A 21,268-nucleotide genomic window follows, 5' to 3' on the forward strand; every position below is an offset into this window, starting at 1 on the left:
CCGCTCCTCCGGCGCCACCGGCAGCTCCCGGAGCCCCCCAGAGCCGGGGCCTGTGCACTCTGCTGCTCGCCCTTGGGCTGTCCGTGAGGCTGGACTGACAGCGGCTGGGACAGGTGGACACGGCACAGGGGGCTTGTGCCGCCTGCTGGGCAGCGAGCGCCAGGGGCTGGGACGTCCCTGCGTGTGGGAGCAGTGGCTGCTGCTGGGACCCCTCGCTGGCTCTGCCAGCTCAGCCCGAGCTCCCGCCGCTCCCGCTGGGACCCAGCGCCCTCCCCGCAGCCCCTGCCGGCGGCCGGGCGTGGCAACTCTGCCAGGGCGCCCATGACGCCCACCTTGGCTGCCCACCAACCCACCCACTGATTCTGATGGAGGACACGGAGTGACCGTATCCCAGCGCCTCTGGGCTCCCCTTCCCCACAGCCAGTGGCCCTGTGGCCCCGCAGCTTGGCCGGCACGGCAGGGGTGCCACCGAGGCTCCGGGAGCGCAGCTGCCCACAGGCAGGGGAGAGGTGCCCAGGCTGGTCGCTCCTCGTCCTCGCCGGCAGCCCTGGAGCTTTGATGAAGCCGCGCGTGCTTTGGCTGGATCTGCCCAAATCGCAGCTGCTCATTACGGCTAATTAACGCCACAGCCCCTCCGCGTCCCGCGGGCAGCTGCCCTGCCCTGGCAGGGGGAGTGTGGCAGGCTCAGCATGGCCCAGCACGGCCCAGAACAACCCAGTACGGCCCAGCTCAGTGCACTGGCTCCTGTGGGCACAGCTGTGCTGCCCCGACAGGGACCTGAGATCCCCTCCCGCCTGTCCCTGCAGCCCGGCAGGGAGGCCGTGCCCCCGTCGGCCGTGCCCATCTGTCCGGTCACTGGCCACCGTGCCCGTGCCTGGTGCCGCTGCAGCCCCGGGGCTCTCTGAACTTCCAGCGTGGGTCACAGGGCCCCAGGGGAGCCGCCGAGGCGCAGCAGGAAGGTCTGTGGCGCCGGCGCCGAGCCCTCTGAGGTGTCACCGGGCGCTCATCCCTGTTTGCCGATGGATTAAGGCTCTCAGCGCCTCCCGTGAGCGACACCTCCGCCAGCGCCCGGGCAGGCGTCAGAAACTTGTGCCGGCTTCTGGGACACAGCTGCCATCCCTGCAGGAGCGGGGATGGCATTATTCTGTGATTCTGGGTACTGCAGCCACCCCCCTGCCGGGGAGGATGCAGCCCCTGGCCCTCTCACTGGCCCCACTGGGGCTGCCCCTGTTCTGACATGGCCCCACGAGTCCAGGGCAGTGTGCCAGCCAGTGCCTCTCTCGGCTCTGCAGCTCTGGATGCTCCAGGTGACCCTGCCCAGCCTCCTCTGCCCTTCTGGACCACACCAGCGTGGCACTGCCCAAGCAGCAGGCACAGGGGGGCCTCCCTGCCCAGGTGTTTGCCATTCCAGTGGGAATGCCCCTCCAGCTGGGTGCACCAGCGCTGCCAGGACTGCCCGCACCCACGGCGGGCACCAGGGCTTTGTGCCCACTGGCCCGTGCCCGTGGGCTCGGCAGCCAGCCGTGCCTGGATACCGGCACCTCTCCAGACAACACACTCCCACGCGCCGTAAACACCTTGCCCAAGCGCCGCATCCTCCCCGCAGCACCTCGCCCTGCAGGGTGGTAGCCAAGGAGGCTGTGGCACAGCCCCCCTGCCCCGGTGGCCACAAAGGCCTCTTCGCCCGTGCGAGGTACCCGCTGCTCTTACAGGGCCCACTGGGCACCTGTGGCGCCGGGGAGGGGGCTCAGGGTGCTCAGGGGGCAGCGGGAGCAGCTTGTGGGGCTGGCTGCAGGGTCTGGAGAGAGGGTGTGGAGCTGGTGACGGAGGCAGGGCAGGGACGTTTGGGTGACTCAAGCAGCAACGGGATGGTTTGGGCATGTTTTGGGCAATTCAGGCTTTATGCACATCCAGGGGCGTGGGCAAGACTGGGGGGAGCAGGGAAGGGTCCCCCTCTCTACCCCAGCTGCCGTGGTGCCAGGGCTAGGCCTACACTGGGGTTCCATCAGCCCTGCACCTGCAGCCTGGGGCCCAGCCACTGCAAGGAGGCACAGGGGCACTGCTGGCAGCAGGGGGGTGATGGAGAGAAGGATGAGGAGCTGCTGGGCAGTGCTGACCCTGGGGTGGAAGGTCTCTACCCTTCGCTCTCACCTCCTCTGCGGAGGGCACAGCCCACCGGGACGGGGCCACCTCCTGCAGCACCGCAGCCGTTTTGGGACCGGTGAACCCCTACAAGGAGGGACCCCAGCTCCCAGAGGGAGCCGTGGGGAGGGCTGGCCCGCGAGTTTCTGCAAGGGCTGGGCCGGTGTGTCATCCCCAGGGGCGGGGAAGGGCCAGGTTTTAAACGTGCTCTGGTCCCGGGCAGGAAGCAGCGGCAAAGCCGTGGAGCGCCAGGCACCTGCCAGGGGAGCCCGCGGTGTGAGCACCTTGCACAGGTAGGAGATTCGGGCGGAAAGGGCTCTGGCTGGGCACTGCGGGCCGTGCCGGGGCTACAGGGCACGGAGGCGCTCTCGCCATCCCCGGAATGGGAGGAATGCGGCAGCGCTCCCGGTGCCGGGGCGGGACCGCGGGCGTAGGGCAGCAGCCGCACGGCGCTGTGGCACCCTGGGCACTACCGCCCTGGGGCACAGCGGGAGGATGGCGGTCCCTAACCCCGGCACGTCCCAGGAGTGGGACAGGAGGTGATGGCTGCCCAGGGAAAGCCCGTGATGCCTCGAGGCTCCGATGGCACGGGCGGGCTCGGCGGACGGGGCGGGTAGTGGGACAGGGCAGGCGGAGGACTGGCAGGACCCTCCCACGGCACCCGGTGAGGTGTCCCCGTGGACAGGGTGCGACTTCATCCTACAGCAGCCCCTTCGGGCACCGGGCAGGACCCCGGCACGGCGGGGGTGCCCTCCCTGTTCCCATCACCCTCCGTCACTGCCCCAGAAAATTCCCTACTGCTGTCCCTCCCCCGAAACACCGCCGGCCTCGGCCTGCCCCACAGACACCACCCTGCAGGCGCTCCCCGGCCCCGCCAAGCTCCCACCCCCAGCCCCAGCCTCTCCCAGCGCTCTGCAGTCCCTGCCCCCGCAAACAACTCCTCCGCCACCCTCTCCCGACACCGAGCCCCGCACTCTGCCAGTAAAACCTGTCCCTTCTCCCGGTCCCTCCCCAGGGCCCCCGGCAGCGCCTCCTCCCCAGCCGGTGCCGGTCTCCGGGTGCTCCCTGCGGGTGCAGACGTGCGGATTGCCCCGCGGGGGCTCCCGTGGGTGGCGGTGGGCGCGGGGGCCGCGGCTCACACCGGTGCCAGCGCGTTCCCTGACGCAGCCGGGAGCGAAAGCCGCGGAGCAGCGGCTGCGGCTGCCAAGGGAGCGCTGCCCGCGTCGGGGAGAGACCGTGGCCCGAGGGAGGGTGGCAGGTGCCAACACCTCTGCCAGGAATCTCCCTGCCTTCGTCGGCAGAGTCGGTTACTCAAAGTTTCCGATGGGGCTGACGCCTTTTGACGAAAGGGAGCGGGGCCCTCCCCTGCTGCGCGCCCACCGCCTCCCCCTGTCCGGGGAGGGGCGGGGGGCAGCACCCCGGCCCTTTGGCTCCCCGGCCGCCCAGGCTTCCAGGCTTCCACAGGTGTGGGTGGCAATTCCATCCCAGTGGCCCAGATTCCATCTGCGCTCCGGTGGCGGCGGCCACTTCGGTTCTGGGGACATGTGGGGACCTGCCTGGGGCTGTCCTGACGCTGGAACCGCACCGGCGCTGGTGTCCGCGGCCGCCCCAGCTCTGGGGCACGCAGGGACCCGCCGGGGGCTCTCCAGACGCCGGAGCCACACCGGCGCTGCCAGCGCTGCTGTGCCCACGTCACGGCTCCTTCCAAGGGCAGCACAGCCGGTGCCGTCCAGCCCGGCATCGCTCTGCCGGGAGGGGGCTGCGGGGCCAGCCGCGGCTTCCCCAGCCCCAGGAGCGGGGCGGGCAGAGCCCGTGGGAGGTGCTGCCAGCCCCGCAGGTGTTTTGCATGAGCATGGCACAGGGATGCCCGAGTGGGCGTGGGCGGCCGGGGTGAGCCCGTGGGACAGAGGAGGCGGGGAAGCCCCTGGCTGCCAGCCCGCAGAGCAGGACACGGCAACTGTCCCGGCTCTCAGCCAGCAGCTGGACCCCTCGCCCTCCCCCGCAGGGCCCCCCTTCCCCCCAGGCAGAGACCCCCGAGTCCCCCTGCCCTCTCCAGTCCTTCCCGGAGGCCGGCGCAGCCCCGGGGCCTCCCGCCCGTCCCCACCTCTTGGCGCCGGAGCCGGGCGCGATCCTGATCCTGCAAACACAAACAGCATTGCCCGGGCAGATCCGAGCCGCGCTGACATCACCGGGCGGAGGGAGCCGGCTCCTGTCGAGACCTTTCCCCGGGCCGGGCAGCGAGCCCGGAGCACGGCTGGGACAGAGGAGCACGCGTAAGGAAGAGGTGCTGGCGTGGCCGAGGGGCACGGAGTGAGCTGGAGGGACACGTGGGGACGAAGCCGGGTGCACGGAGCCCCGCTGGAGAGGCTGCTCCTGGGGTGGGCAGAGCCCGGGCACAGCACCCGCCGGCACCTTCAGGGTGCTTTTCGCTCCCGGCACTTGTTTACACGGCTGGGGCCGGGGCGCAGATGAGCTCCAGGCCATGAGACAGAGCCGCTCCACGCTGTCCCCACTCGATGTGACCTCCGCGTGGGGGTCCGTGTGGCACAGAACCCTGGGGCTCTGTGTGGTGGATACCTCGAGGCAGCCCTGCCCTGGCTGTGCCCTTGCAGCCGGGTCCAGCGATCCCGGAGGGCAGCACCGTGACCGCCCTGCTCGGCTGCAGGAGCTCGGCCGGGCGCGGCTCCTTGGTCCCCCAACTGCACTTGGTGCTTGGCCCGTGGCCTCACCCACCGCTGTGGGGGCCAGTCCAGCCCTGACAGAGCCCGCTGGGCACCGGGGCTGGGGCTCTGCCCTGGGCGGGTGGCGTTCACGAGGGAATCAGCCATCCCACCTGCCCTCCCGCTCCTCCAGCCGGCTCCCACCCCGCCGCCTGCTGCTGCAGGGCGTCCTCCTGCGGGGTGCTGGCACCGAGGCTGCGGGCAGGGAGGCTCCCGTGCCGCCCTGTGCCGCGGCCACAGCCCGGAGGCCGAGGCTGACCGCAGCTCCCAGAGCTCGGCACGCCCCTGCTCCACCACGGGCACCCTCCAGCCTGCCGAGGGGGGGGGCAGATCCAAGCGGTCAGGATGCAGTTATTAAGGTTATTAGGAATGCCTCCGCCCGAATTAAGGTGCAAACGAAACCCTATGCCAAAGTCAATAGTATGGGTTTTATCTGATAGTAAACATGCGAGAAAGAGAGAGGGAGAAAGAAATAGAAAAATAGAAAAGAGAGTGACAGAGACAGAATAAAGAAAATATCACCATCCGTGGAGCCCAGCGATGCTCTGTCGATCCCCTCTCCAGCTGGTCCTGGTGGTGCTTTTCCCCCTGGAAAGCACAGGTGGGTTAATATGCTCAGGCCAGGTAGGAAACCCCCCCCGGGGATTGCCATTGTCCCTTACAACAGACTCCGGGTTTGTCTCGCGCAGTCCTGTGGTGCAAGGCTTCGGGAGGGACTCCGGGGGGCACTTCGGGGGTCTTTGATGGAGGAAGGCACCCCTCAGCCGCCTCTGACGTGGATGTCCCGTGGATGTGGCCTTCCCCGGGCTGGGGGTTCCACGGCCAGGGTGTGTAAGGGAGGATGGGCTCACTGCCCCTGAGCACGGGTGAGAGCACACCGAAACTTCCTGCCCCACCTCGGCTGGGGGGGAATCTCTGCAAACCTGCTCCCAGCAAAGGTTTTTTTTGGGCCTCGCCCACCCCGAGGCAAGCCCGAGACGGTTCCTAGCGCAGCTGCTGGCTTTGGCTCGCATTCTTTTCCTTGTTTACTTGTTTACTTCTCCCCTGAGGAATGGGTTCCCCTTTATCTAATCTCAGCAGTTCGACTTCCAGCCCGAAGTTCCAGCCAGGCATTCTTTAGGGAGGGGTGGGCTTCGTGAGCACAATTTCATAGCAATGTTTGAGGCACGAACTGTTCCGGTCTCTGGCACGAGTGCATCCCACAGCTTTGCAAGCAGGAGGGCACGTTTGGACTAGGTGCAGTCTCACCCTGAGGTAGCCCTGGTGGCCACTGCGCACCGAGATGGAGCCTCTGCCTTCCTTGCATTGCTTGGACAGGGTGACAAGGGGGGGACAGGGGAAGGACAGGGGGGTTCGTGCAGCAGCCGTGTGGACCTGCACGCCAGCACCCCCAAAATCACAGAATCATGGAATGGTTTGGGTGCAGAGGGACCCCAAAGCCCATCCAGTCCCACCCTGTGACGTGAGCAGGGACACCTTCCACGGGACCTTCCATCCAGCCTGGCCTGGAAAACTTCCAGGGATCCAGGGGCAGCCACAGCTTCTCTGGGCTCCCTGTGCCAGGGCCAAACCACCCTCGTAGGGAAGGATTTCTTCCCAAAATCCCATCCGTCCCTGCCCTCTGGCAGTGGGGAGCCGTTCACCCTTGCTTGTCACTCCAGCCCCTTGTCCCACATCCTTCCCAGCTCTCCTGGAGTCCCTTTAGGCCCTTCAAGGGGCTCTGAGCTCTCCCTGGAGCCTTTTCCTCTCCAGGTGAGCACCCCCGGCTCTCCCAGCCTGGCTCCAGAGGGGCTCCAGCCCTGGAGCAGCTCCGGGGCCTCCTCTGGGCTCTCTCCAGCAGCTGGGGCAGCTCTGCAGGTGGGCACAGGGGCAGAGGGGCAGAATCCCCCCCTTCTTTGCTGCTGCCCACACTGGGGGATCAGCCCAGGGCACGGGGATTTTGGGGGTGCCAGGGCATGTGGAGCTTCTCATCCACTGACTCCTTGAGTTTGGCCAGATCCCTCAGGATGGCACACCAAGTTTGGACATGTTCAGCCTCCGGCTGTCACTTCCTCCTGCCTGAGAATATTTATATTTCTGATTTCCCTGTATTTGACATGCAAACCATGGAGAAGTTGATTTCTCACTGAGCTCTCCCTCTCTCCGCAGAGTCCTGAGAGCTGCGAGAGGCGTGCAGCAGGAGGATGGAGAGCAAGCCAGCAGTGAATGGCCACGCTGTTCCCAGCTCTCCCGGGGAAGACGTGTCAGGGACAAACCGCTTGTGCCAGGACGCGATGCCGCGCAAGCAGCAAAAAGCAGCTGGCAGGGACGTGGGGCCGGATGCTCCCGGGGAGCCCTCGGAGACAGCTGGCAGCATTGCAGGCGTGTACGTAGAGGCTTCAAAGAGGATAATGAGCTTTTATGAGGCCACCAGAGAGCACCTGCTGAGCCTGGATTCGGCCCTCTGCCTCCTCGAGGCCCAGGCAGCCACGGGCTCCATCTGCGACCCGCTGAGGAGCCGTCGTGTCCCCGTGGCAGAAGCCGTGCGGATGGGGCTGGTGGGGCTGGAGCTGAAGGAGAGGCTGCTCTCGGCTGACAGAGCTGCTACTGGCTTTGTGGACCCCTACACAGAAGAGAAAATCTCCCTCTACCAGGCGATCCAGAAGGAGCTGGTGGGGAGGGAGCAGGGCATTCGCCTGCTCCAGGCCCAGATGGCAACTGGAGGCGTCATCGACCCGGCCACCGGCGGCCGGCTCGCGGCAGATGTGGCCTGCGAGAGGGGATATTTGGATGAAGAGATGAGCCAGCTCGCCTCTGAGCCCGGCAATGAGGACAGCAAGGTGTTCCTTGAGCCCAGCACTATGGAGAAGGTGACTTACTCGGAGCTGAGGAGGAGGTGTGTTGTGGATCCAGCCTCAGGCTTCCTCCTCTTGCCGCTGCAAATCACATTCCCAGGGATGGGAGGGAGGGTGAGCAGCAGGGACCTGATGGACTCTGGCATCATCAGCCATGACGTGTTCCGAGGCCTCGAGGAGGGAAGCATTTCTGCCCAGGAGGTGGCAGAGAATGACATTGTTCAGCACTTCCTGCGTGGGACGAGGAGCGTGGCTGGGGTTGTCCTGCCTTCCGGGGAGCAGAAGAGCCTCTACCAGGCGCTGAGGGAGCATCTCCTCGTGCCCGGTGCTGCTCTCATGCTCCTGCAAGTCCAGGCCTCCACGGGCAGCCTGACAGACCCCCTAAAGGACAAAAGCTACTCAGTGGACGAGGCTGTCAGGGTTGGTCTCATTGGCCCAGAGCTTTACGAGAAGCTGTCTTCAGCTGAGAAAGCCATCACTGGATACAGGGACCCGTCCACCGGAGAAATGCTCTCCCTATTCCAAGCCGTCAGGAAGGGCTTTGTTCCCAGGGATCACGGCCTTTGCCTTCTGGAGGCTCAGTTGGCCACGGGGGGTGTCATCGCCCCAGGCAGGCACCTCCGTGTCCCCATGGAGACAGCCTGCGAGTGGGGGTACCTGGACGAGGCCACCAGGCAGCTCCTCTCCAGCCCCCCTGACGACACGAAGGGGTTCTTCGACCCCGGCTCCAAGGAGAAGCTGAGCTACGCCGAGCTGCTGCAGCGCTGCGTCACCGACCCCAGCACGGGGCTCCTGCTGCTGCCGCTCGCTGGGGACGGCAGCGAAGGGTCCCGGGGGACACTCGGCTTCTTTGACCACAGGGCCCAGACAGCTCTGGAAAACACACAGGTACCCGTCGCTGTGGGGAAATTCAAGGGCAAGTCGGTGTCTCTGTGGAAACTGCTCTTCTCCGACTACATCCAGGGTGAGCAAAGAGCTGCGCTGGCTCAGCAGTTCCTGGCAGGAATGCTGTCCCTGCCGGGACTGGGAGAGGCCATCAGAGCCGCCGTTGAGGAAAAGGCTGCCACTGCTAATGTCACCTTCAAGGGCCTGAGGGACCAGGTGACGGCTGACCAGCTCCTGAGCTCAGAAATTATCAACAAAGACTTGTTCAAGAAACTCAAGGAGGGAGAAACTTCGGCCAAGGAAGTGGTCAGCATGGACACTGTCAGGAAGTACCTGCAGGGCACAGGAAGCATCGGCGGGCTGCTGCTCCCCGACTCCCAGGAGAAGATCAGCATCTACCAGGCAAAGCGGAAGGGGCTTCTCAGGCCGGGAACGTCTCTGATTCTCCTGGAGGCGCAGGCTGCCACAGGGTTTGTCATTGACCCAGCTGCCAACAAGAAGTATTCCGTGGACGAGGCTTTACGAGCGAACGTCATTGGCCCGGACGTTTACGACAAGCTGCTGGCTGCGGAGAAATCTGTCACTGGCTACCGAGATCCTTACTCAGGGGATAAGATCTCCCTCTTCCAGGCCATGCAGAAGGACCTGATCGTCAGGGACCACGGCATCCGCCTGCTCGAGGCCCAGATCGCCACCGGCGGCATCATCGACCCCGTGCACAGCCACCGCATCCCGGTGGAGGTGGCCTACAAGCGCGGCTACTTCGACAAGAAGATGAATTTAATCCTCTCCGACCCCAGCGACGACACCAAGGGCTTCTTCGACCCCAACACCCACGAGAACCTGACGTACCTGCAGCTGAAGGAGAAATGCATCACCGAGCCCTCCACCGGGCTCTGCCTGCTCCCTCTGAACAGCAGGAAGCGGCAGTTCGTCGACGAGGCCACCAGGCAGGTGTTCAGGAGCTCCTGGCTGCCCGTCAGGTTTGGGCGCTTACGGGGGGAGAAGGTCTCTGTGTGGGACCTGCTGAACTCCGAGTACTTCAGCGAGGGGAGGCGCCGGGAGATTTTCAACCACTTCCAGCTGAGGAAGCTCAGCCTGGAGCAAATCCGGCTCATGCTGGAGGAGGAGATGAAGAAATGGGCCCCCATCAAGTTCCCGGCCATGAGAGGCAATGTCAGCGCTTATCACCTGATGGAAACCGGTGTCATCGACAGGGCCCTGTTCGAGCAGGTGCTGGAGGGATCCGTCACCCCAGAACAAGTCCTGCACATGGACTCTGTCAGGAAGTACCTCTACGGCTCGGGCAGCATTGGGGGGATTGTGCTCCAGCCGTCCAACCAGAGAATGAGCATTTACGAGGCCATGAAGCAGAACATCGTGGTGCCAGGAGTGGCCCTGCCCCTGCTGGAGGCCCAGGCTGCCACGGGCTTCATTATTGACCCCGTGAACAACCAGAAGCTCTGCGTGGATGAGGCCGTCAAGGAGGGAGTCATTGGGCCAGACGTCCACGAGAAGCTGCAGCAGGCGGAAGGGGCCGTGACGGGCTATAAAGATCCTTTCACGGGCAAGAAGATCCCCCTTTTCCAGGCGATGAAGAAGGGCCTGATCGCGGATAAGCAGGCCATGCAGCTCATGGAGGTGCAGATGGCCACAGGAGGCATCATCGACCCCACGTGTGGCCACCACATCCCCCTCGAGTCGGCCCAGCAGCGAGGCTGCCTGGATGAGGACACAAGCAAGGCCCTTTCCAAGCCCAGTGACGACCACAGAGTCTTCTGCCTGCCGGACAGCAAGGAGAGCGTGACCTACGCCGAGCTCATCCAGCACTGCCAGAAGGACGACGTCTCCGGCTTCCACTTGCTGCCTCTGGCACAGGCAGCTGCTCCTGCCTACACCGACGAGCAAATCCAACGGATCTTCAAGGAAACCATGGTGAAGGAAAAAGGAGTCTCCCTCTGGGAGCTCGTGCACTCGGGGTATTTCACCGAGGAGCAGAGGAGTGACTTCATGGAGAAGTTCCGGTCAGAGGAGCTGTCGCTGGAGCAGCTGGTGGCTCTTGTGCTCAGGCTGGTGGGGGAGATGGAGATGAAAGCCAGGACCCAAATCTCCCTGGAAGGCCTGAGGGGCAGTGTCCCTGTGGTCTGGCTGCTGGACACGGGCATCATTTCTGAGAAGACCTTTGAAGAACTGGCTCAGGGCGTAAGAACTGCCGAAGAAGTGGCTGCAATGGAGAGTGTACAGAGGTACTTGAAGGGCACGGGCAGCATAGCTGGGGTCTTCATAGAGGCATCCAAACAGAAGATGAGCTTCTATGACGCCATGAAAAACAATCTCCTCCTCCCTGGGGCTGCTCTGAGGCTGCTGGAGGCTCAGGCGGCCACAGGATACCTGACTGACCCTGCCACAAACCGGAGGCTCAGCGTGAGGGACGCCGTGAGAGCGGCCGTTGTTGGGGAGGAGCTTACTGAGAAACTCCTTCTGGCTGAGAGGGCTGTGACGGGCTACACGGACCCCTACACCGGGGGCTCCATCTCCCTGTGCCAAGCGCTCAGGAAGGAACTCATCCCCCTGGCAGAGGCCGTGCCCTTGCTGGAGGCCCAGCTGGCCACGGGAGGGGTCGTTGATCCCATCCACCACCTCCACCTGCCGCTCCAGGCTGCCTGCAGGTACGGCTTCTTCGACGAGGACCTGAAGCAAACCCTCTCTCAGCTGGATGACAGCACCAAGACCTTTTTTGACCCAAACACCAAGGAGAACGTGACCTACCAGCAGCTGAAGGACCGGTGCATTCGTGAGGCCGAGTCGGGTCTGTGGCTCCTCCCTCTGTCAGAAAACGCGATGTTCTGCGTGGATGAGCAGACCATGAAGGTGCTGAAATCTGTGACTGTTTGTGTCAACGTGGGGCGGTTCAAAGGACAGACCGTGTCTGTCTGGGACCTCCTCAACTCCGAATACTTCTCAGACAGCCAGAGAAGAGAGCTGGTGCAAAAGTACAAAGATGAGAAGGCTGAAGTGCTGCAGGAAATCACAACAATTATCACCACAATCATCCAAGAGACTGAGGCACAGGGCAAGAAGTTCGCATTCAAGGGCCTGCGGAAAAGAGTGTCCGCCAGTGACCTCTTCCAGTCCCAGCTGATCGACAAAAAAACCCTCGATGAGCTCAACCAGGGGAAGAAAACAGTCAAAGAAGTGACTGAAATGGAGTCTGTCCGCAGGTACCTGGAGGGCAGTAATTTCATAGCAGGGGTCCTTATCCAGCCAAGCAATGAGAAGATGAGCATCTACCAGGCCATGTGGAAGGGCATCCTGAGGCCAGGCACCGCCCTGGTGCTGCTGGAGGCACAGGCAGCCACCGGCTACATCATCGACCCTGAGAAAAACAAGAAGTTTTCAGTGGAGGAGGCGTTAGAGGTGGGTCTGATTGGAGGGGAGATTTTTGAAAAGCTGCTGGCGGCGGAGAGAGCCGTGACGGGCTACACCGACCCCTACACCAAAGCCCCAATGTCCCTGTTCGAAGCCATGAACCAAGGGCTGATTGTGAAGAGCCACGGCATCCGCCTGCTCGAGGCCCAGATCGCCACCGGTGGCATCATCGATCCCGTGCACAGCCACCGCCTGCCCGTGGAGGTGGCCTACAAGCGTGGCTACTTCGACCAGGAGATGAACCAGATCCTCTCCGACCCCAGCGATGACACCAAGGGCTTCTTCGACCCCAACACCCACGAGAACCTCACATACATGCAGCTCCTGGAGAGATGCGTCCAAGACCCAGAGACTGGGTTGTACATGCTGCAGGTTGTAAAGGAGGGAGGGAAGTACTTCTACATTGATGAGTCCACAAAGCAGGCTTTGCGCTCAAAGCCCCTTCAAGTGAAGGTTGGAAAGTTTAAGGACCAAACAGTTTCCGTCTGGGAAGTCCTCTGCTCTCACTACATCTCGGAGCAGAAAAGGAAAGAGCTGGTGATGCAGTACAAAAGCAAAACCCTAGCGCTGGAAGACCTGATATCCCTCATCTTAAAAATCATCGAGGACACAGAGCGAAGAGGAGAAGCCCTCAAGGTCAGAGGACTGCGGGGGGAGGTGTCGGTATCAGAATTGTTCAACTCTGAGATCATTGACAAGAAAACTCTGGATCAGCTGCACGATGGGAGTCTCACACTCGCCAGCCTCGCAAAGAGGGACGCCATCCAAAGGTACCTGGACGGCACTGGGTGCATCGCTGGGGTTCTCCTCCCGTTGAGGAAAGAGGTGATGAGCATCTACCGGGCGCTGAAGGAAGGCCTCCTCACAGAGCAATGTGCGCTGGGGCTGCTGGAGGCGCAGGCGGCCACCGGCTTCCTCCTTGACCCCCGGAACAACCAGAAGCTCCCTGTGGACGAGGCTGTGTCCTCCGGGCTGGTGGGCAGCGAGCTGCGCGAGCAGCTGCTGACGGCAGAGAAAGCCGTGACGGGATACACGGATCCTCAAACAGGAAGTAAAATATCTCTCTTCCAGGCTGTAAGACAGAAGGTAATAGTCAGGGATCGCGGCATCCGCCTGCTCGAGGCCCAGATCGCCACTGGTGGCATCATCGACCCCTGGCATGGCCACCGCCTGCCCGTGGAGGTGGCCTACAAACGTGGGCACCTGGACGAGGACATGTTCCTCCTGCTTTCGGATCCAGATCACGGTAGCAAAGGCTTTATAGATCCAAACACTCACGAGAAGATCAGTTACAGCCAGCTCCTGCAGAGGTGTGCCAAAGACAGGGAGAGCGGCTTGTACCTGCTGCAGGTCCTGGAAAAGGAAGGCGACTATTTCTACATCGATGAGCAAACGAAAAACGCCCTGCTGTGCACAAAGGTCCAGGTGCCCGTGGGAAAGTACAAGGGACAAGTGTTATCGCTGTGGGAGCTTCTCTGCTCTGAGTACATCACAGAGGAGAAAAGAAAAGAACTGGTGAAAAAATACAAAGCGGAATCCCAGCACATTGTGCAAGGAATCATTGAGACAATACTAAAGATCATTAGGGAAAAAGAGGAGGACAGAAGTGACGTCTGGTTCCAGGGAATCCGTCAGCAAATTACAGCATCAGAACTGCTCAGTGCACAAATAATTACAGAGGAAACAATAGAAAAACTCCATGAAGGAAAGGAGACGGCACAAGAAATAGCAAAAATGGACAGTGTGAGGAGATACCTCGAGGGAACTGGAAGCATCGCCGGCGTGCTGGTGCCCTCCAAGGCCGAGGCGGGCAAGATGGAGAAGATGAGCATCTACCAGGCCATGTGGAAGGGCATCCTGAGGCAGGGCACGGCGCTGGTGCTGCTGGAGGCGCAGGCGGCCACCGGCTTCATCACTGACCCAGTGAAAAACCAGAAGCTCTCCGTGGATGAGGCTGTGTCCTCGGGGCTGGTGGGCAGTGAACTGAAAAACAAACTTCTAAGCGCTGAGAGAGCTGTGACGGGCTACACCCACCCCTACACGGGACAAAAGATGTCCCTGTTCCAGGCCATGAAGCAGGAGCTGATCGTCAGGGACCACGGCATCCGCCTGCTCGAGGCCCAGATCGCCACCGGCGGCATCATCGACCCCGTGCACAGCCACCGCCTGCCCGTGGAAGTGGCCTACGAGCGTGGCTACTTCGACCAGGAGATGAACCAGATCCTGTCCGACCCCGGCGACGACACCAAGGGCTTCTTCGACCCCAACACCCACGAGAACCTGACGTACCTGCAGCTGCTGCGCCGCTGCGTGCCCGACCCGGAGACGGGGCTGCTCATGCTGCAGCTGATGGACAAGGGCTCCGTGCTCTACCAGCTGACCGAGGATGCCCGCAGAGCCCTGCAGGCCGCCCGCACCACGCTGCCTGTGGGGCTCTTCCAGGGCCAGAGCGTCACCGTCTGGGAGCTCCTCTTCTCCCGCTACGTCCCCGACCACCGGCGCCAGGACCTCCTGCGCCGGTACAAGGCGGGGACAGTCACCGTTGCAGAGATGATCGAGGTCCTCACGGCCATCGTCACCGGGGCTGAGGCCCAGGGCCACGGTGCCCAGGGGGCCCCCAAGTCCCCAGAAAGGGAGGTCCTGCCCGAACCCGCCCAGAACGGCAGTGCCGCCAACTCCCAGAAGGAACGGGAACGGAATCTGGAGCGGGAGCAGGAGCTGGAGCAGTGCCTCAAGTCCCACACGGTGGAGGTGTCGGCAGGCGGCTTCCACGGCAGGAAGGTGTCCCTGTGGGAGCTGCTGTTCTCCAAGTTCGTGTCAGAGGCGAAGCGTCAGGAGCTGCTGGGGCGGCTGCGGGCCGGGAGCCTGGCGCCGGCCGAGCTGGCCACGCTGCTGACCCTCCTGGTGGAGGAGGCGGCGCGGCGCGGCAGCAGCGTGAAATTCACGGGCCTCAGGAGGCAGGTGAGCGCCTCGGACCTGCTGGACTCGGGCATCATCGACACGGGCACGCTGGCCGAGCTGGTGCAGGGCGCCAGGACGGTGCAGGAGGTGACGCAAATGGCCTCGGTCAAGCGCTACCTGGACGGCACGGGCGTCGTCGCCGGCGTGCTGGTGCCCTCCAAGGCCGAGGCGGGCAAGATGGAGAAGATGAGCATCTACCAGGCCATGTGGAAGGGCATCCTGAGGCAGGGCACGGCGCTGGTGCTGCTGGAGGCGCAGGCGGCCACCGGCTTCCTGGTGGACCCCGTCAAGAACCAGAAGCTCTCCGTGGATGAGGCTGTGTCCTCGGGGCTGGTGGGCAGCGAGCTGCACGAGAAGCTGCTGTCGGCGGAGCGGGCCGTGACGGGCTACTCCGACCCCTACACGGGCGACAAAATCTCCCTCTTCCAGGCCATGAAGAAGGAGCTGATCGTCAGGGACCACGGCATCCGCCTGCTCGAGGCCCAGATCGCCACCGGCGGCATCATCGACCCCGTGCACAGCCACCGCCTGCCCGTGGAGGTGGCCTACAAGCGTGGCTACTTCGACCAGGAGATGAACCAGATCCTGTCCGACCCCGGCGACGACACCAAGGGCTTCTTCGACCCCAACACCCACGAGAACCTGACGTACCTGCAGCTGCTGCGCCGCTGCGTGCCCGACCCGGAGACGGGGCTGCTCATGCTGCAGCTGATGGACAAGGGCTCCGTGCTCTACCAGCTGACCGAGGATGCCCGCAGAGCCCTGCAGGCCGCCCGCACCACGCTGCCTGTGGGGCTCTTCCAGGGCCAGAGCGTCACCGTCTGGGAGCTCCTCTTCTCCCGCTACGTCCCCGACCACCGGCGCCAGGACCTCCTGCGCCGGTACAAGGCGGGGACAGTCACCGTTGCAGAGATGATCGAGGTCCTCACGGCCATCGTCACCAGGGCTGAGGCCCAGGGCCACGGTGCCCAGGGGGCCCCCAAGTCCCCAGAAAGGGAGGTCCTGCCCGAACCCGCCCAGAACGGCAGTGCCGCCAACTCCCAGAAGGAAGGGGAACGGAATCTGGAGCGGGAGCGGGAGCAGGAGCTGGAGCAGTGCCTCAAGTCCCACACGGTGGAGGTGTCGGCAGGCGGCTTCCACGGCAGGAAGGTGTCCCTGTGGGAGCTGCTGTTCTCCAAGTTCGTGTCAGAGGCGAAGCGTCAGGAGCTGCTGGGGCGGCTGCGGGCCGGGAGCCTGGCGCCGGCCGAGCTGGCCACGCTGCTGACCCTCCTGGTGGAGGAGGCGGCGCGGCGCGGCAGCAGCGTGAAATTCACGGGCCTCAGGAGGCAGGTGAGCGCCTCGGACCTGCTGGACTCGGGCATCATCGACACGGGCACGCTGGCCGAGCTGGTGCAGGGCGCCAGGACGGTGCAGGAGGTGACGCAAATGGCCTCGGTCAAGCGCTACCTGGACGGCACGGGCGTCGTCGCCGGCGTGCTGGTGCCCTCCAAGGCCGAGGCGGGCAAGATGGAGAAGATGAGCATCTACCAGGCCATGTGGAAGGGCATCCTGAGGCAGGGCACGGCGCTGGTGCTGCTGGAGGCGCAGGCGGCCACCGGCTTCCTGGTGGACCCCGTCAAGAACCAGAAGCTCTCCGTGGATGAGGCTGTGTCCTCGGGGCTGGTGGGCAGCGAGCTGCACGAGAAGCTGCTGTCGGCGGAGCGGGCCGTGACGGGCTACTCCGACCCCTACACGGGCAACAAAATCTCCCTCTTCCAGGCCATGAAGAAGGAGCTGATCGTCAGGGACCACGGCATCCGCCTGCTCGAGGCCCAGATCGCCACCGGCGGCATCATCGACCCCGTGCACAGCCACCGCCTGCCCGTGGAGGTGGCCTACAAGCGTGGCTACTTCGACCAGGAGATGAACCAGATCCTGTCCGACCCCGGCGACGACACCAAGGGCTTCTTCGACCCCAACACCCACGAGAACCTGACGTACCTGCAGCTGCTGCGCCGCTGCGTGCCCGACCCGGAGACGGGGCTGCTCATGCTGCAGCTGATGGACAAGGGCTCCGTGCTCTACCAGCTGACCGAGGATGCCCGCAGAGCCCTGCAGGCCGCCCGCACCACGCTGCCTGTGGGGCTCTTCCAGGGCCAGAGCGTCACCGTCTGGGAGCTCCTCTTCTCCCGCTACGTCCCCGACCACCGGCGCCAGGACCTCCTGCGCCGGTACAAGGCGGGGACAGTCACCGTTGCAGAGATGATCGAGGTCCTCACGGCCATCGTCACCAGGGCTGAGGCCCAGGGCCACGGTGCCCAGGGGGCTCCCAAGTCCCCAGAAAGGGAGGTCCTGCCCGAACCCGCCCAGAACGGCAGTGCCGCCAACTCCCAGAAGGAAGGGGAACGGAATCTGGAGCGGGAGCAGGAGCTGGAGCAGTGCCTCAAGTCCCACACGGTGGAGGTGTCGGCAGGCGGCTTCCACGGCAGGAAGGTGTCCCTGTGGGAGCTGCTGTTCTCCAAGTTCGTGTCCGAGGCGAAGCGTCAGGAGCTGCTGGGGCGGCTGCGGGCCGGGAGCCTGGCGCCGGCCGAGCTGGCCACGCTGCTGACCCTCCTGGTGGAGGAGGCGGCGCGGCGCGGCAGCAGCGTGAAATTCACGGGCCTCAGGAGGCAGGTGAGCGCCTCGGACCTGCTGGACTCGGGCATCATCGACACGGGCACGCTGGCCGAGCTGGTGCAGGGCGCCAGGACGGTGCAGGAGGTGACGCAAATGGCCTCGGTCAAGCGCTACCTGGACGGCACGGGCGTCATCGCCGGCGTGCTGGTGCCCTCCAAGGCCGAGGCGGGCAAGATGGAGAAGATGAGCATCTACCAGGCCATGTGGAAGGGCATCCTGAGGCAGGGCACGGCGCTGGTGCTGCTGGAGGCGCAGGCGGCCACCGGCTTCCTGGTGGACCCCGTCAAGAACCAGAAGCTCTCCGTGGATGAGGCTGTGTCCTCGGGGCTGGTGGGCAGCGAGCTGCACGAGAAGCTGCTGTCGGCGGAGCGGGCCGTGACGGGCTACTCCGACCCCTACACGGGCAACAAAATCTCCCTCTTCCAGGCCATGAAGAAGGAGCTGATCGTCAGGGACCACGGCATCCGCCTGCTCGAGGCCCAGATCGCCACCGGCGGCATCATCGACCCCGTGCACAGCCACCGCCTGCCCGTGGAGGTGGCCTACAAGCGCGGCTACTTCGACCAGGAGATGAACCAGATCCTGTCCGACCCCGGCGACGACACCAAGGGCTTCTTCGACCCCAACACCCACGAGAACCTGACGTACCTGCAGCTGCTGCGCCGCTGCGTGCCCGACCCGGAGACGGGGCTTTATTTCCTCAATGTTTTTCAAAAATAATTGCAAAACCTTTTTATTTTTTTCCTTGTTTGTGCCTCGTGGAAGAATGTTACTATTGTGAATAATTCTTTTGCTGCTGGTGTTTGTCTTTCTTTTTCTGAATATTTTTTTTGCCATTTGTGATCCCAGTGAGGGAATTTCCTTCATGATCTCTTTTCTTTACCACCACCCACCCACATCAGGTGCAGCTTTGAAGTGCCTCCCCCTGAGCAGTGTTGTTGCCTTGCATTGTTCATCTTTTCTCGGTCGCCTTTCAGGAACAGAGGAGGAAGCCTGGGTTATCTCAGGTCATTTTGGTGAAATGTGTCATCCCCATTTTCCTCACGCAGGTTTTAGTGCAGGTCTTTCTTCTGTATGGGTGTTGCTGTGAGTGGTATTTTTATTCTCTGCCTCTATTTTCCTGCCAGCTATTTTCCCCAGAAGCTTTGCAGGACGATATTTGGGTTGCAAGTTTTCAAGCCGGGACAGCGTGGAGAGCAGATTTCTGCGTGGGCAGGACGCCAGGCTTGCGTTGGGTGTCACCGGCGTGGCAAATACATCATCTGTGTTTGCACTCCGTGCCTCAGCCTGTCCTGCCTTTCCGGGGGTGTCTGGAGCACGAACAGCCTCAGCCCGGAGTGGTTTGGTCTGTCTCTGTGCTTTCCCTCCCTCCGTGAAGCCTCCGTGGGGATGGATCCTCACAGGAGCTGGGAGCGGACGTGGCTGTGCTGTGCTTTTAGTCTGCCCCTCCACAGTGGAGCCTCCGTTCCCTCCTGCTCCTTTTGCCCTCCCGTGTCCTGAGCTGACTCAGCCACACACCACAGGAGAGGAACAGCCCCGGAGCCACTCTTCCATGCAGTTCAGGGATGAATAATTCCACTGCCGTTTAATGGGAGGAAACTTGCCCTCCTTAAATGTGCTGCCTTGGGGTGTTTGCCTCAATTAACCTGGTAATGTCCTGGAAAATGGACTTTTGGCCACAAGCTTGTACAGCTGGGAACAAGTGTAGAGGAGGTGTGGGACTCCTCACCGTAACCTGCTGTGGGGCCCAGAGAGTTCCAGAAAACGAGGGGACAAATTAATGGGAGAGAAGTCACGGAATCAGGGAATGGTTTGGGTGGGAAGGGGCCTTCTCATCCCACCCCCTGCAATGGCAGGGACACCTTCCACTGTCCCAGGCTGCTCCAAGCCCCATCCAGCCTGGCCTTGGGCACTTCCAGGGATCCAGGGGCAGCCACAGCTTCTCTGGGCACCCCGTGCCAGGGCCTCACCACCCTCACAGGGAATTCCTTCCAGTATCTAATCCACAAACTGGTCTTCCAGTTTGAAGCCAATCCTCCTCTTCCTGTCACTCCAGGCCTTTATCCCAGGTCCCTCTCCATCTCCCTTAGTTACTGGGAAGCCACAATGAGGTCTCCCAGGAGTTTTCTCATCCTGGAAATCCAATCCTGCCTTCCACAGAGGCAAACAGCAGCAGTGGGTGCCGGCTCCCTGGGCTGTGTCTGTGACATCCCACTGTGCCGGTGCCAGCGCGGCGTCCCCGCGGCTGCTGCCCTGGGACACGATTTGGGACGCTCTCCAGGGCAGGGCACGAGGCACCCTGGGCTCTGGCAGCACCCTGGGGCAGAGCTGGGGCCTCCAGGACATTGAAGACTGGCACAGGCAGGAGTGCCAGCCCTCCCTGCCTGCCTGGACCTTGTCCTCTGTGCCACACTGCCTCGTCCCCGCCTCCCTCCCCACGGAATCTTTTGGGTTGGGAAGGCCCTGTGAGACCGTGGAACCCAGCTGCTCCCCCAGCACAAGCAAGGCCACTTCTAACCCGTGTCCCCAGATGTCATTGAACTCTTCCAGGGATGGGGACTCCACCCCTGCCCTGGGCAGCCGTGCCAGGGCTGGACAGCCCTTCCCAGGAGGAATTTTCACAATATCCCACCTAAACCTCCCCTGGCCCAGCCTGGGGCCGTTCCCTCTCCTCCTGTCCCTGTTCCCTGGGAGCAGAGCCCAACCCCCCCGGCTGTCCCCTCCTGCCAGGAGTTGTGCAGAGCCACAAGGTCGCCCCCGAGCCTCCTTTTCTCCAGGCTGAGCCCCTTCCCAGCTCCCCCAGCCCCTCCTGGGGCTCCAGGCCCCTTCCCAGCTCCATCTCTGGACACCCAGGCAGCAGCGGGGCTGGGGAGAGGAGGCACTGGAGCATCTCTGAGGGGTGGGCTGAGGGAGCTGGGCCTGCTCAGCCCTGAGCAGAGACAGCAGAGAGGGCACCTGTGCAGTGAAGGCTTTGCTCCCTGGTGGCAGCCACCAGGACATGAGGCAACGGGCAGGAACTGATGCCCAGCAAGCTCCAGCTGAACAGGAGGAAGAACATTTTCCCTGTGCAGTGACCGAGCACTGGAACAGAGACCAGAGAGGGTGTGGTGTGTCCCTCAGCAGAGATATTCCAGAGCCCTCTGGACACAATCCTGTGCCACGTGGTCTGTGATGACCCTTGCTGAGGACCCCCACGATGGCTCCTTCCAGCCTGACCCATCCTGGGATTCTGTGAGTCTGGGATTTCGTAACCCCACCGTACCCAGCCCAACCCACAGCCCCTCTGTGCCCAGGGGCGCATTTGAGGATCAGCTGCTGGCGAAGCTGAAAGTGGAAAACACAAGCACCAAAGGCCGTGCTGAGGCACAGGAAGGGACTCAGCTCTCCCTCTCCCTGCAGCCCAAAGCTGACCTGCTGGGCAAGCCCTGGGTCCCTCTTGGTGGGGGTGCAGTTGGAGTACCGTGTGCCCCAGCTCTCCACAGCACAGCACACCCCGTGTTCCAGAGCAACCCCCTGGATTCCTGGGTATTGGGAAGAGATTCCTCCCTGGGAGGGTGGGCAGGCCCTGGCACAGGGTGCCCAGAGCCCCTGGATCCCTGGAAGTGTCCAAGGCCAGGCTGGACAGGGCTTGGAGCAACCTGG

At 63.3% G+C, this 21,268-nt stretch overlaps 3 protein-coding genes across 3 annotated transcripts; all 3 read left to right on the forward strand.

Moving 5' to 3' along the window:
• The first annotated feature begins 2,724 nt into the window (after window positions 1-2,724).
• Window positions 2,725-4,419, forward strand: LOC128811179 (nascent polypeptide-associated complex subunit alpha, muscle-specific form-like). Its single transcript, XM_053984601.1, has one exon. It carries the CDS (start codon window positions 2,725-2,727, stop codon window positions 4,417-4,419), a length of 1,695 nt encoding a protein of 564 aa, XP_053840576.1.
• Window positions 4,420-6,711: 2,292 nt separating this feature from the next.
• Window positions 6,712-8,233, forward strand: LOC128811242 (epiplakin-like; the record flags this gene model as incomplete). The annotated part of the gene is made up of 1 exon (XM_053984723.1): window positions 6,712-8,233. A coding segment is annotated over exon 1 (1,188 nt), but the record flags the coding sequence as incomplete, so codon positions are not given.
• A 7-nt stretch (window positions 8,234-8,240) lies between these two features.
• On the forward strand, window positions 8,241-18,411 carry EPPK1 (epiplakin 1). Its single transcript, XM_053978716.1, has one exon. The coding sequence runs from the start codon at window positions 8,327-8,329 to the stop codon at window positions 18,344-18,346; it is 10,020 nt and encodes a 3,339-aa protein (XP_053834691.1). The 5' UTR covers window positions 8,241-8,326; the 3' UTR covers window positions 18,347-18,411.
• Window positions 18,412-21,268: the final 2,857 nt, after the last annotated feature.

The sequence above is a fragment of the Vidua macroura genome, chromosome 1, assembly GCF_024509145.1.
Source record: "Vidua macroura isolate BioBank_ID:100142 chromosome 1, ASM2450914v1, whole genome shotgun sequence".
In the NCBI taxonomy this organism is placed as follows: Eukaryota; Metazoa; Chordata; class Aves; order Passeriformes; family Viduidae; genus Vidua; species Vidua macroura.

Excerpts from the sequence above, each read along its gene's own strand:
- EPPK1 (XM_053978716.1), top strand. The coding sequence starts at position 8,327 with ATGGAGACAGCCTGCGAGTGGGGGTACCTGGACGAGGCCACCAGGCAG.
- LOC128811179 (XM_053984601.1), top strand. The coding sequence starts at position 2,725 with ATGGCACGGGCGGGCTCGGCGGACGGGGCGGGTAGTGGGACAGGGCAG.